We start from the raw sequence: 15,314 nt of genomic DNA on the forward strand, positions 1-15,314 counted from the left end.
ATATGCACATAATGTGTGATTCATTCTACTATCTTTCCTACCCCCATAACCCCTCCCCTCCCTTCACTCCCCTCTAGTCCAAAATACCACTATTCCCCTTCCCCACCCTTACTGTGTATTAGCATCTGAATATCAGAGAAAACATTCAGCCTTTGGTTCTTTGGGATTGGCTTATTTCACTTAGCATAATATTCTCCAACTCTATCCATTTACCACCAAATGCCATAATTTCACTCTTATTTAAAGGTGAGTAATGTTCCATTAGGTATATATACCACATTTTCTTTATCCATTCATCTGTTGAAGGGCTCCTAGCTTGGTTTCATAGTTTAGCTATTGTGAATTGAGCTGCTATAAACCTTGATGTGGCCGCATCACTGTAGTATACTGATCTTAAGTCCTTTGAGTTAAAAGCGAGGAGTGGGATGACTGGGTCAAATGGTGGGTCCACTCCAGGTTTTCTTAGGAATCTTTATACTGCTTTTCATAGTGGTTGCACCAATTTGCAGTCTTACCAGCAAGGTATGAGTGTACCTTTTTCCCTACATTTTCTCCAACATTTATTGTTGCTTGTATTCTTGATGATTACCATTCTGACTGGAGTGAGGTAGAATCTCAGTGTGGTTTTGATTTGCATTTATCTAATTGCTAGAGATGTTGAGCATTTTTTTCATATATTTGTTGATCAATTGTATTTCTTCTTTTGTGAACTGTTCAGTTCCTTTTTCCATTTATTTATTGGGTTATTTGACTTTTTGATTTCTTTATATATCCTGGAGATAAATGCTCTGTCTGAGATGTCCCACACATCTTATTTTCTGGGATCTTCAAGTAATGCTCCCCTACTAGTTTTAAGTAGAGATACTGCCAAAAAGCAAAGCTGCTAACCCCCCTGCCACTAATAATAATAATAATAATAATAATAATAAATAATAATAAAGCTGGAGAGCTAGCCAGTGTTCAGATCCTGGTCTTATATGCCATGTTACAGAATTTGGGACTCATTCTGAGGGCACTTGGAAGTCACTTGAGGAATTTTAATTTGAGAAGCTTTTATATGAAAGATCATTCTAGCAGGTGTGTGTGTGTGTGTGTGTGTGTGTGTGTGTGTGTGTTTTGCTGTATGCTAGACAAACATACTATTGAGCCATGTCCCCAGACCCAGGCAATATTTTTATAAGACAACATAACAGAATAATTAAAATTTCATTTCTGGAGGCTCTTTGCCTGAATTCTAATTTTAGTTTTCCCATTTACCAAAACTGGTCCTTGAGAAAGCTCTAACCCTTAAAGTGTATTTTCTTAACTGTAAAAATAGAGAACAAACTGATACCTATCTTATACAATTATCCAAAATAGTGTAAACTTAAATTTATCTGTAGTGCCTGATGCCAATACAACATAAATTTTAGCTCCTACTGTTGTTCATGGTGACATTCTAATGACAGTAATTGGAGAATTTCTGAAAGATAGTAAGAACCAAGAAGGTAAGTCAGTTGCCATTCTAATAACCCAGTTATAAAATGAACCGATGTGACAGCAGTGGGATGCAGAAGAAGAATAAACATAATTTTGTTCCTGACACAATAGGAGGTGAGGGAGAATGAGGTGAAAACATGATTTGTAAGTTTCTGCGATAGGTTGTTTCCTGGAGGGTGGTATCATTTGAAGAGGTAGGAAGTGCAGGGCAGTAATGGGTTTTGGTGGGAAGACTGGAGTTTGGTTTAGGATCTCTGGGCTTTCACTTTAATACCCTTCTCTCCAGTGCCTTGACAGAGTCTGTTTATTACTGGTCTCCTTCAGTATGTCTTCCATAAGGACTTTTGTGGTCCAGGCTGGGAGTTTCATTCATTCCAACCTCAGAAGAAAGCAAAGAGAAAAACAGCAGGTTTACCAGATCTCAGCGTTCAATGTGAAATTTTTGTTATTGCTTTGCTTTCTAGGGCTTTTATAACCATGGCTTCACAGTTGGGACTCTGGGTCATTCTGTGTCCAGGACCCTACATTGGTAGTGACTTAGACCTTGGAGGCTTGCCCAGGTAAGTTATGATCTTAGGGTCTCCATGTGTGACTGCCCATGGTCCATAAGCACATTCAAATGGAACTTAGAGTGTTTTGCTTTGTTTTCTTTGTACATTTTTTATCTGCACTATTTTGTTCATTTAATGACATAGTGGATGAACCAGAAAGTATTTGGGATTATATATTATTTTAAAATAAATCTCTTATCTTTGCAATGCAGATAGGGTAGAGTTCATATTTATTCTTAAAATAAAAACTAATGGCTTGACTGGAGCTATAGCTCAGTGGCAGAGCACTTGCCTAGCATGTGTGAGGCACTGGATTTTGTCCTTAGTACCACATAAAAATAAACAAATAAAATAAACATCTACAACTACAAAAAATAAATAAAAATAAAACAAACAAAAAAACTAATGGCTACCACTTAAGCAATATCTTTATAAGTTATAGAGTTTGTTGTAGCAGTACAAATAGCAAGGCCAATTATGTCTTTTTTAAAAATTATTTATTTTTAACTCTTTACAGACTGTATTATGATTCATTGTACACAAATGGGGTACATCATTTTGTTTCTATGATTGTACTTGATGTAGATTCATACCATCCATGTTGTTATGGGGCGCAACTTAAGAACAGACCAATCACCACTGAGAAGTCCAAATTTGAGAGTTTTTAATAAGCCAGCCAGCTGACTGTCTCACACAATGCCCCAAAAAATGGCTATTGGGAGAACAGCCCTGACCACAGGGTTGTAGGGGTTCTTATTCCAAAAATCACATCAATCATAAGTGTCTGTTGCTATGATTCGAAATTACACATTAACATCATGAGATCATCGACAGAGGGGGAAGTGGGTCAAAATGACCCTTACCTAGGTACAAACTAAAGAATGGTTACTAACATCCACACAATCACTGTTTACATGGTACATTGTTCAGAAGCAATAGGAATCAAAAGAGAGCAATTCTTTACTACATAGGAGTTGCCATTGTATATTATTAAATATGTCACACCAAGTAACTGATGATGGGTACAGAGGCAGGGTGTTCCCATGGGAGAAGCTTATTTCCTACATAACATGGAGTCTCAGAGCAAAATGAGTCTGTTTATTCATTTCCCTTAGAGTCTGGCCTATAACATTCTCATGGAGCCAGATCTGTCAGCCCATCACAGTGTAATCATACATGTACATAGGATCATGATGCTGTTCTCATTCCACCATTTTTCATACCCCCCCTCCCAATTATGTCTTTTTAAAGAGGGTTTTTGTTGTTTTGTTTCAGGTCTTTTTAAAAATGTAGTAAAATACACATAATAAGGAATCTTCCATTTTAACCACTTAATAAAAGAGTGCATTTCCATGGCATTAACTACATTCAAAATGTTCAAAATGTTGAACATCACCACCATTATCTAGTCCCAGAACATTTTCATTCCCCCAAGAGAAAACCCTGTACCTCAGCCCCTCCCCAGTTTTTCTCCCATTTAGTCAAAGTGGCAATCACTATTCTACCCTTTGACCTTACAGATTTGCCATTCTGGATATTTCATGTAATTAGAATCAGACAATATGGGGCCTTTGTGTCTTTTTTTCACTTCACGTAATATTTTCAAGGTTTATTCACATTGTAGCATGTTCAGTTCCTCATGCTTTTTTATACTCTGGTAATTTCCAATAAAGAGGTTTTCCTACTACCAGTTTCCAATCAGCTTTATAAAAAAATCTCATTCTAGACTAGAAGTTGTCAAATTCTTCCAGATAGTAAATATTTTAGACTTTATGGGCCATATTCAGTCTATTCCAATCATTCAGTTCTGCTGGTGTAGCACAAAAGTTCTTGTGGCAATAGGTAAACAATTGGCTGCCATGTTGTACCAATAAAACTTTATTTACAGAAACAACATGTATGACTTGGCCTGTGGGCTGTAATCTCTCCTATTCCATGTCTGAGTCTCCCTTTTTTGATTCTAGCTGGTTACTCAGGGATCCAAACATGAAGCTGCGGACAACTTATAAGGGCTTCACTAAAGCAGTGAATGTCTATTTTGATCATCTGATTCCCAGGATATTGCCATTGCAGGTAAAACCTAATCCCCCATTTCTACAACTAGGGAAAGTTATCACCCGAGTTGATTTCTTGAGGGCTTACCACTTTCTATGCACTCCAAAGCAGGAAGAATATTACCAACTGCTAATTCCAGGTTTTAGTTGCTCTGCTTTTATACCTTTCCTCTACTGGCTGCCAAAATGAACAAGGCTCTTAAACTCAGATGTGCCTCTTCCTGGCAGTATGCTTGGAGTTCTCTGTTCTGTATATCTTTGTTTTGTCTTGCCCATTGTTTACTTGCTCTCTGTGTCACCATAAATGAGATTAATTATTATCATCAAAATGTCTTCCTTTACCTTTTAAAGACAGCTACTTGTCAGTTCTTTACAAACAATAGTGTGTACAGGTGATTTTAGATCAGTGACTTTATAGAAGTTGTAATATTTGACATTTAATGTATCTCCTGGTAATAAGACCATACTTTCAGGGCTGGGGTTATAGCTCACGGTGTAGTACTTGCTAGCACATGTGAGGTACTGGGTTCAATCCTCAGCACCTCATAAAAGTAAATAAATAAAATAAAGATATTGTGTCCATCTACAACTAAAAATAAAAAAATAAGTAAAATAAAGCCATGCTGTCATACATACTCATTGTTTAAATAGAAGTTGTGTACTATTATCTTTCTAAAATGGTTCAGAAACATGAAAAGGATGATATCCAGACAGTGCCCAACTTATGGTAATCAGCTTAAGATTTTTTGACCTTATGATTGTGCCAAGTTGTATGTTTTCAATATAAACCATACGTTGACTTTTGAATTTTGATCTTTTCCATAGCAAATGATAGATACTATGATACTCTTGTGTTCCTGGGCAGCAACAGCAGGTCCTCTTCCCAGTCAGTCACATACCCCCAAGGAGAAATAACCAGTATCTACAATGTATTGTGTTGCTAAGCTAGGATGTTCAGTAGGTTAGATCTATTAAATACATTTTGGACCTTATGATATTTTCAATTTATGATGGCTTTATTGGCAAGTTGAGGAGCATCAATATGAGGTAGAAAAAGAGCAGAGTGGAGTAACAGGGCTGTATGTAACATCTGTTACATACCAAGCTTTGCACTAGGTAATTAACATTTGCCTAGATTATTTTATCCTCACAGTGATGATTTGAAGGAGAAAGTATTATAGACTGAGTGGAAGCAATGACAAGACTGGCATATGACTAGGAGAATGCTTCACATGGTATGAATTTACTAGGAACTTTTTGACTCCTAATGCTGTGAGTATCCCAGAGTTAATCAGATGCACAGAAGTCATTAAAATACCTAAGTGATTAAACTACATAAATCACTGTGCCATTTGGGATAGAGAAGAGATGGTCTTTTACAGACTAGAGCTATACCATCTGATAGCAATAGCTATATGTGGCTATTTCAGTTTAAGCTAGTTAAAATTAAAAACAATTAAAAATTCAGTTTCCCAGTCACATTTCAAGTATTCAATAGCCACATGCGTCTGGTTGCCACTATATTGAACAAAGTGAATACAGAACATTTTTCATCATTTCATAGAATTCTGAAGGACACTGCTAGACTAGAATGCTCATTCTGTGCTTTATTCAGGACTTCTCAGTCTCAAAAATCCTGCCTGGAAAACTAAGTTAGTAATCAGAAAACTACTTAGTAAGCATGCAACCAGGGCTGAAAAAGTTGGGAAATCTCAAAAGTGTTTTATTGTGACCCCATGAATGGGCACTTTCCTACTACTAAGTACCCTTCTTTTAGAACTTTCTATTATATTTATCAGATTCAGTGTCTCTTACTTCAAATAATTCCAGGTGCTACCAACATCTAGATCTTCTCTCTTTAGTTTCTGTTCTTTAATTTGCTGGATTCCTCATTGAATAGATAGGACAGGAGAGCAGAGAAGCAATGTTTCAAAGAGCCTTTTAGCGTTTGTCAGCAGGGAATATAGGATTTAAAGGTTTGAAAGCAACAGTACTGTTTTCATCTTTGTGTCCCCTTTTCCTTGCTTGTCGGGGTACATTATCAGTCAAGTAGTCCTTGCTTGCTAAATACGCTGTCATTTTGCCATGTAAAGTTTATTCTAGGTCATGATGGTCAGATTTTGGAGTGAAAACACATACACATAGTCTCAGTTTTTTTTTTCCATGTTTCTGCTTGCACTATTGGCCTTAATGGTCAAAACAATATTTTTCTTATGTTTCCATGTTGGAAGGTGTATCTCATGGTTGCCACATAAGTTCTTGGCTCAAAGAAGTCATTAAAATGCTCAAGTGACTAAACAACATAAATTACTGTGCCATTTGGGATAGAGGAGAGATAGTCTTGAGAGTATGTTGAGGAGGTTCAACAAATTTGAAGCCAGCAAATTTGACTGGGATGTGACAGGTGCAAGATAAGGAGAGAAAATACATTAGCTGATAGGGACTTTGTGTTGAGAGAGCTATGGAGATAGAGGACAATTGAACATGTTCACATTGACAGAAAGGAACCAGTGTGGAAGGAAAATTTGAAGGTATTTGCAAAAGGCCATAATTTAGAGAGCAAAAGTGGAAGTGATTCAGGGGAAGAGTTGGGACTAATAGACAACCATGAAGAACATCAGTATTGAGAGGTGTGTGGGACAAGAGGAGCTCACCAAGGAGACTGAGAAAGAGTAACCAGAGAGGAAGACCCTATTAGAAGAGAACACACTGCAGAAAGTGTTGGTGAAACAGAAGGGAGGGTTTTAAGAAAGGAACAGTCAAGAGTGTCCAACTTGTTGAAAGAGCAGTTAAATCAGGACTAACACTTCTGGTTTGAATTTAGCAAAAAGAAGATCAATGCTAATAATTTAGGTAGATTGGAAAGAGTGGAAGTGAGACCACAATGATTAAAGAAGTAAATGAGAAGATAAGAAGCCAAGACTGAGTACAGAAATTTTCTCTAAGTTTAGCCATAAAGATGAAAAGGGCAAGAGTGTTGTACTTTGAGGGAGATATTGTCGAGGCAAATTATTTTTTAACAAAGAGCCTTACTTTAGTCAGCTAAAATGAGGGTAAGAATGTTCATTAATGAAAAAGAAAATGATACAGAAGACTGAGAGGGTTCTCCAAAGAACAAAGTTCCAGAGAATTGGGAAAGGAATGACATCTAGCACATCTAAGAGATCTAAGAGATGTGCTAGATAGGATTAGAGACTCTTCATTTGTTGACCTGGTGCTAAGGTGAGAAGGATGGTTTGGGAAGTTTAAGGCTTAATACATTGAATTGAGGGGGAAATAATGGGAATTATGAGGGAGTATTAGGAAAGGTAGAATTCTAAGAGTGTTTGACCTCCCAGGAGGATCACTGAATGAGAGAAATTTCTAGAACTGTACTGCTATATGGGATAGAGTGTGTTATTTTTATGCATGTGCTCAGGAAACTCAGAAAATACAGTCTTTTTCTAGTGGTAGATTCACTCTCAAATTCTCATCTCCTTGACCCTCAGTATAACCGGGGAGGCCCCATCATTGCTATGCAAGTTGAGAATGAATATGGTTCATATTATCTGGATAAAAAATACATGCCATATGTCAAAAAGGTAAGTGTTCCTTTAAATTTTCTCTGCATTTACATACCTATCTTCTTCTAGCAGAGTGAGAAAACTAAGTAACAGGTTTGTGGAGCCAACATATCCTAAGTACCTATAGATTTGCATGGAACCGTGGGATATGAAGGTGAAGCTCCAGTTTCATTTTTCCATGCATTTACATTCTAGGGTGAGGACTGAAAACTACCACACAATCCTAATGTAAGGCAAAAAGTGATGTTAATATATCTTTTACGTGGACATCACAGCTCTCTTTTAGTTGATGTTTACATAATACATACTTTGAAGTTCTCTGTATCCATCGGATTAAGGTACATGACTTATGAGTAGTATATAATTGGAATTTGTTTCTGCTAATTCTTTATGAAAATTCTTGCCTTGTAAATGAGGTTATTTGGTTTTTTTCCATATAATGTAATTGCTGATGTATTTGCATTTAAATCTACCATCTTGTTATTTTTCTGTTTGTCTTACCTGTTCTGTGGTCCCTTTCTTTTCCTTCTTCTCTTCTTTTGGATTGACTGAGTACTTTTTTATTCTGTTTTCTCCTCTACTAGCTTTCTCTATATTTCTTCACTGCTATTTTAGTATTTTCCATACAGTATAAAGTTTCTACTCTTGAATTATTAAAATCTAAGTTAATATGTTTGCCAATTCCAGGGAAAATATATTTTACTCCCTTTTACCTTAGATATTATTATTATCACTTTTAATGCTATCTATACTTTTTATCTACAGATATTATTATTACTTTTATTATATAGAGTTAATTATCATTTAGGTTTACTCAGATATTTTTTGTTTCTTCCCTTCCATTTCAGTAACTATAAGTTTTCATCTCATCATTTTTCTCTGACTTTAGTATTTTCTTTGTCATAGGTGTGCTGATAACAAACTTCTTTACCTTTGTTTGTTTGAAATATGTCTAGTTTGCCATTATTCTTATTTTGGTTTTGCTTTTTTTCTCTTTTGGTGCTGAGATAGAACACACTTGCATTTTACCATTGAGCTATTCCCAGCACCCCCACCCCCTAACCCCCCTTTTAAAAAAATCTTGAAACAGGGTCTAAGTTGCTTAAGGTCTCACTAAGTTGCTGAGGTTGGTCTTAAACTTGCAATCCTCCTCCTGCTTTAGCCTCATGAGTCACTGGGATTACAGGCATGAACCACCATGCCTGGATTACCATTGTTTTTGAAGGATTTTTTTTTTTTCTTTTTTTTGCTGTATGTAGAGTCCTAGGTTGGTAGTTATTCTCCTTGTGGGTTTTTCTAGCATCCAATGTGGCTATTATTTTTCCTTTGAGGGTATTTTTTTTTTTAATTCTGGCTACTTCTAATTCTTTTCTTCCCCCAACAATTTACTAAGATTGCCTGGGTGTAGTTTTCTTTCCAGTTTTCCAGTTTACATATTTTGCACTCTTCAGTTTGTGGATTGAAGTCTTTAATCTGTTTTGGAAATTTCTCAAATTTATATACTATTTTCTTCTCAGGTATTCAAATTACATAAATGTTAGATGTTTTCATGTATCTATTATTCTGTTTAAATTTTTTTCTAAACCATCTTCTAACTCATTAATTTTCTTTTTGACTTTGTCTAAGTCAATGTTAAACTCATTAAGTTGTGATTTCAGATAACTTTTGTTTCTAAAATTTTTATTTGATTCTTTTCTTACTTTAATAAATATATTTAATAAATCAGCAAAGCTTTAATCATATTATTTCTGTATAATTCTTACAAACTACAGACATTGAGATGAAGGGAAAAAAAAATCCTACAAATATTTAGTATATCTTGACGGTTATGGTGTAGTGCAGAGTGGGGTTGGGTGTGTTCTTTGTCTTATGGATTTGAAGAATGAAATCCATGGACACAAGGTGAGAACAAAGTAACAGGATTTACGGGAGTAAAAGAAAGAAAGCAGAACTCCCAACGTGGAAGGGGTCCCAAAAGAGGGTTGCTGATGGGTGTCTGTTGTTTTGGAGTTTATATGAATCTATAACTAACCCTGACCTAATCCTGGGTAAGGCACTCAGAGACCAAGAGCTTTTCAACCTTTCATCCAATCAGGTTACCATGCCTTTTTTGGGAGGGGATCTGGGTACTAGGCAAGAGATGTCTCACTATCAGTTTTTCTGCTTACACATGAGTTGACCTGACCTTGATGAGGCCTGACTTTTTGTGTCTATAACCTCTTAGCACTGCTGCACAGAAACCTGATCTTGGAGGGTCCCAGGTTTCCTGTCTGATAATGCCTCATTCCCCACTCTGATGAGGTGATCCTAACTGCTTTGGGGGAAGAAAGGTGATTACCACTCTAACTTTAGGAGTATTGATGGAAACAGCAGTCAGGATCCCTCTATAGAGGTCTATTTAATGGGCTCCTACTGAAGTCAGGTGTTATCTCAATGGTAGGTTGTATTTCCATGACCATTTGAAGCTTAATGGACTCTATAGCTATCTCACCCATCTGGGCAATCCAAAGGTCCATGGTGGTGATTGGTGGGTGATTGGACCATATGTACATAGGGCAGGGTTCATGCTAGAATAACAATACATAAGACAGCAAAGTATTATTTTCTGTAAGCAATTAGCATAGAAACAATCAGTGTTATAAGCCAACCTCTGAAGACCATGAAGATAGTAACTTATTAGAACTTAAGACTGATCCAATATACCATTGATTTGTGAGTGTTAGACCACTCAAGGCTTTAGAAACATTAACTATGTTGCCAGAAACATATATACAAAGTTTATTTTTTATAGTGGCACAGATAGATGTCCCCTTGAGCTGTGGAATGCCATCTGATTTCTGTAAAATAGCTTTCTAATTGTTGTTACCTCTGTGTTAGTAGAAGAGTCTCTTTAGCTGTGTCACTTACAACTCACTTGGTAAAGTTAGGACTTCCATGTGCCACATTACATCATTTAGACTAATCAGAGGGATAAATATCAGGGCTAGATAATCATACCAGTGAAAAACAGAGTTTACCTATGTAGGAGTTTAGGAAAATTTGACTCTACAAATTTGTGACTCTGTTATCATCTTTTGTGATAGTTATCAGGCACTCCTGTATAAGAACCCTTTCTTTATAACCTCCCAGTTTTACTTGTTTGGGGGAGGACTGACACAAGTGTACATCTCAAGTTACATTAAAAAAGCCATTTTTTTAAATGTCCATGTATGACTGTGCTTTGGTTATACTTTCCTGCCAGGTATTTAAGACAAAGCTGGTTAAAAATTAACCTTTTTCCTAACCGCTGTTAAGAGTCATCTGAGATTTTGTCAGGGGTCACTCTTAGGAACTTGTGAGAAGCCTCTTGACTCCTTTAGCTTTCCTCTACCAGTTATGCCATCTGCCAAGATGGGTCAGGGTCTTGCTGACCACATGTGGCTTCCCTAGAAACTTCAGGGACATTTACCTTTCCAGTGACTCTCCTCTTTGCAGAATGTGCATTGGTTGACTTTCTGTTCTCTAGGGTCCTCACAATCTCCTCTCTGATCAGGAGGTCTGAACTGGAGTTTCAGGGACCTTAAAGAAGTCCTGTTGTTCCCCGAGTGCTGGATGACCTCAAAAGCAAAGGTCAAAATATTGACTACTTTTTCTTGGTCCTTTTACTTAGAAACTTTTGTCTCTAAATTTGAGTTTTAAACATCTAGTAGGCCAGTTTTGCCATTCTTGAAATTGGAGTAACAGGTTTTAACTTTAATGTTTATAATTTTACAATTACTCCTTTTGTTTAATTAAGGTAACAGTTTTACAGTTACTCCTTTTGTTTAATTAGGGTTAGTATCAGTACTGGAAGTCAGCATTATATCCTCTCTGTCCTGGAAGTGACACTTTATTATTCTAACTCAGGTTATTATGATAGAATTAGTTCTTCTTTAAAACACTAACAGGTAACAGCTATAAAGTGAAATTAACAAGAACAAAACATACTTGATTGATAATGTTCTAAAAAAAATTGGTCTTTACTTTCTCCCTGATGTCAGTCCAATAATTAAGACAAGGTTTTGAGAAAAAGGAAAAAGAAGTTTTGTTTCTTTGTTAGCAAAGGAGAAATATAGATGACCAACTACCCAGGGAACAATGGTTCCTTAAAAAGGTGATTTAATGCCTACATTTCAGTTGCCCCCTGTCCAGGGTCATAATTTATTTGCAGCTTTGAGAACCATTTTTTAGATCTTTTGGCAACACTGAAGTCTGAATTACTTCTTTCCTCTGGTGTATGAGCCCAAGGATAGACAACTCAGCTCAGAAAGGGAAGAAAGGTAATCTCCCTTCCCCCAGTTATAGGGAGGGGAAGATGGAGAAGAGAAAGAAAGAAATTCATGTCAGTTTTAAAATAAGATGCAGTATCAGAGGAGCAAGGACTATACTCAAAGCATGAAGACTCTGTCGCTATGAGAGTAGATCAATGATTTAAGGAACCTTGTTGTTTTTAAACATAGAGAAATAGATTTTGTTTTCTATTAGTATAGTAAAAGTTGACCTTAGAGAAAAAAAAAAAAAAAAACCCTTAAATAATTTTAACTTAATCACACACAAACTTTTTGAGATTTACCTTTCACGAACCATTTGTAATTTACTTAGACACTTTATAACTTGTTTATATCCTTAATTTTGTCTTTTATTTCAAAAGGACTTTGGGCAAAATTATTATTTACTTTAGGATAAGATATTATTTTACTCCACAAGATACTTTATCTTTTAGGAACATTTATTTTTCCCTATTAATTTTTCTTAAGGTATATTTTCATATTTATAATGTTCTTATACCTCTTGTAGTTGCTGACCTTTTAAATTGTACATTCTGAAACAATCTTTATGAAATTTCTGAATTTAGACAAATTACTCCTTTTTAATAAGATGAAATACTTTATGCTTTTCTTATAGTTTTTTCATCAAAACACAACTTGGTTTCTTTTTGTTCCTTGCATGTAGAACAACACATGTAAGTACAGTTCTCTTAGTCACCTTGCTTTTTAGTGAAGACCCAACAATTTATAAAAACGTATTTAATAGACACATATATATGTTGTCTTATAGAATTTAAGAAGCACAGTCACAGACTTTTAATGTATGACTTAGACATGGGAAGGGACTTGCAGTTGGTGATGTTAAGAATAGAGTCTGTGAACCATGGGGATGCTGATATCAAAGGATCATTTGGCCACTTGTCCTCTGGGGACATATTCACTTCTATCATCATTACTGTTTATTCTCCCTCCTTTGGACTCTTCAAAGGAGACACTCTCTTTTCCTTTTCTAGTGTATTTGAAAGTTAACCCTTGGATAACTGGTCTCTGAATACAAATAACAGGAAAAAAACAGGGGTTTAGAAACTCAAGTTAGACCAGACAAGACTAATTGGTACAAGACCAAAGGTGAATTCATAAGAAAAACCTTGAGCTCAGCAATAGACAGAGGCTTTGAGAAATTGGCCTAGCCATAATTACTATAGAAAAGACCACATACATCTTTGCACTTTTGGATCAGATTAGATTAGCCCAGATATTTAAATAATGTAGGAATCCATGAAGTCCTTAGGAAAAGATTTTCAAGAAAAAGAAAACATATATATGGGATCTTTTTCATTTTCCTTACCTGAGCCCATCTAGAGAGAAGAGAAAACCATGTGGCAATTAGGATTTTCCTGGACATTGTTGGGCAAGTTTTGTCAGCTTCCTGAAGTTGAGTCCTGTTATTTGGGGGCAGTGCCAGCTAAGTTGTCCCTGAAGCAGAATGTGAACTTCTTAGGCATCCTCAAAAGGGACCTGGTAGAGCTGGACTTTCCAGATTCCCTTCCTATTTTCTTATTTCTCTAGCATTTAGAGAGGAACTTGGGAAAGAGTAGAATCCCAGAGTATAACAGAAGAGAAGACAGTCTTTTATATCCCATAACAGCTTTGATTTAAAAGTGACACTTTTTTTTTGTCTCAAGTCAGTTTGGGCACTTGTTCATTCAGCTTACATTCCAGATGAATATTAGGCAGGCAGCTAAGGAAAAGGAAAAGCAGTCATTTTGAGCTTGAGAGGCAAAAAAATTATACATAGAGCTCTTTTGATAATTTCCCCCTTTTTGTAAAACAAATATAGCTGTAAGATGGTGTTAAAGTTTATGTTTCTCTCCAGAGGCCATTTTCCCATCCCCTAGTTGGTAACTGGGCCAGGCTTGGGTGCTGAAAAATATCAGGCATTTCTTTTTCAGTGTCTTGAGAATCAAGTTGATCCAAAATTTTCAAAACAGGTATACCCTAGTATTTTTGGTCTCCTCTCCCATGAGTGGCTATGGAAAGGATTGAAGCCTGCTGGGTTATATGTTCTGACCCATATGGCTTAAAACCCTTTGAGGGAGTATTTCACATCTATAAAGACAAAAAAGAAGAACAAGGCATTCCCTGTCATCTCCCTTGTTTCAGCTGTGCCCAGGACATCATCTGGTATTTCTCCCTCTTCTGTGGGCAGCCAAAAAAGGTGCAAGCTTCCAAATTTATCTGCCCTTACAAAGGTGTGACTTGTAACCCTGTGAAATCATGACACCCTTAGATGTGTTATTTGTCTCCTATGATAAATCCTGGTCTATTTGTGCTGAGCCCACCACCAGTTGAAAACCTTTTGGAGGGAAAACTGGGCCTCACCCAGAATGAAGGATATTAACTTATCAATAATTACTGGAGTTAGAAGAGGGTATTTACCAGCTGTTTGTGCCTTTAAACTTTGTCTTAAATGTTTCCTTTGTCTTTTGGATCCTTAAACTCATAGGACCATGTTATCATATTTGAATGCTGCTCAATTTGAATGAGAGGCAAGCCTGGTAGTGCTCTGGGTGATGTCCCCAATTGAGAAAGGCAAATAATCTAGCTCCCTGAACTAGGTGAGATAAAGTATAGTTTGCTGTAATTATGTGAGAGCTTTTTTCCCTGCAATAATACAAAAGGGCAATACAAAGGTAGAGATGTCTTGTGGAATTCCAGAGAAAGCAGCTTAATTTTGAATCCAGGGGAGCTCTATCTTTATAATCTCCCTGTGTAAGATGTAAACACCAGGAACAGGCTTGTGATTTGAGTCCCAGAAAGTGGTCAAAAGCCTGTAGGTTCATAGAAAGACTTTATTTAGGCACTTGATAGAGAGAAGGTGAAAGAATTGAGGGTCAGTAGGACATATAGAGTAGTTAGGACATATAGAGTAGTAGTAACCTGCACTCGAGGGCATACATAGGCAAGAGACATAGAAGGAGAGAGACTGTTTGACTCATGCTCTGGTAATTAACAGGTCATCTCTTTCCCCCAAAGACCTTGGATCAGACCAAGACTTTGTCTCAGGATCTGTCAGTCTTCAGGTGAGGGACCTGTCCACTATCAGGCCAAGTTTGTCAGAAGCTGGAAGCAAGGAACAAAAAGACAGATAGAGGTTGATATTTGGTACTCCTGGGAGCTACCAGTGTCACACTCAGGATATGAGACATTTGTGCAGCACCAAGGAATCACCCCAGTCTTTTGCCTTCAATTATCTCAAGCCTTCTTCTGTGCCACACACCAATTCTCTCTCACAGAAAGGAAACTGAAGCAAATCAGGACTGACATTTCTAATGCCCAGGCAAAGGGGGATTGGTCCTGCCAGCCCAGGAAGCCTGTTAT

At 36.7% G+C, this 15,314-nt stretch overlaps 1 protein-coding gene across 13 annotated transcripts in view; it reads left to right on the top strand.

Moving 5' to 3' along the window:
* The window catches only part of LOC124960464 (beta-galactosidase-1-like protein 2), a 63,010-nt gene that overhangs the window by 13,475 nt on the left and 34,221 nt on the right, over positions 1-15,314 (top strand). For all 13 annotated transcript variants that reach the window (XR_007104082.1, XR_007104083.1, XM_047519237.1 and 10 more), the window contains 3 exons: positions 1,944-2,039; positions 3,995-4,103; positions 7,573-7,665. Coding sequence is in view for 11 of the 13 variants with exons in the window: in XM_047519237.1 (XP_047375193.1) it covers positions 1,944-2,039; positions 3,995-4,103; positions 7,573-7,665 (298 nt within the window). In the remaining 2 variants the exon portion in view is untranslated. The remainder of the gene's footprint in view (positions 1-1,943; positions 2,040-3,994; positions 4,104-7,572; positions 7,666-15,314) is intronic.

This window comes from Sciurus carolinensis, chromosome 11, assembly GCF_902686445.1.
Source record: "Sciurus carolinensis chromosome 11, mSciCar1.2, whole genome shotgun sequence".
NCBI lineage: Eukaryota > Metazoa > Chordata > Mammalia > Rodentia > Sciuridae > Sciurus > Sciurus carolinensis.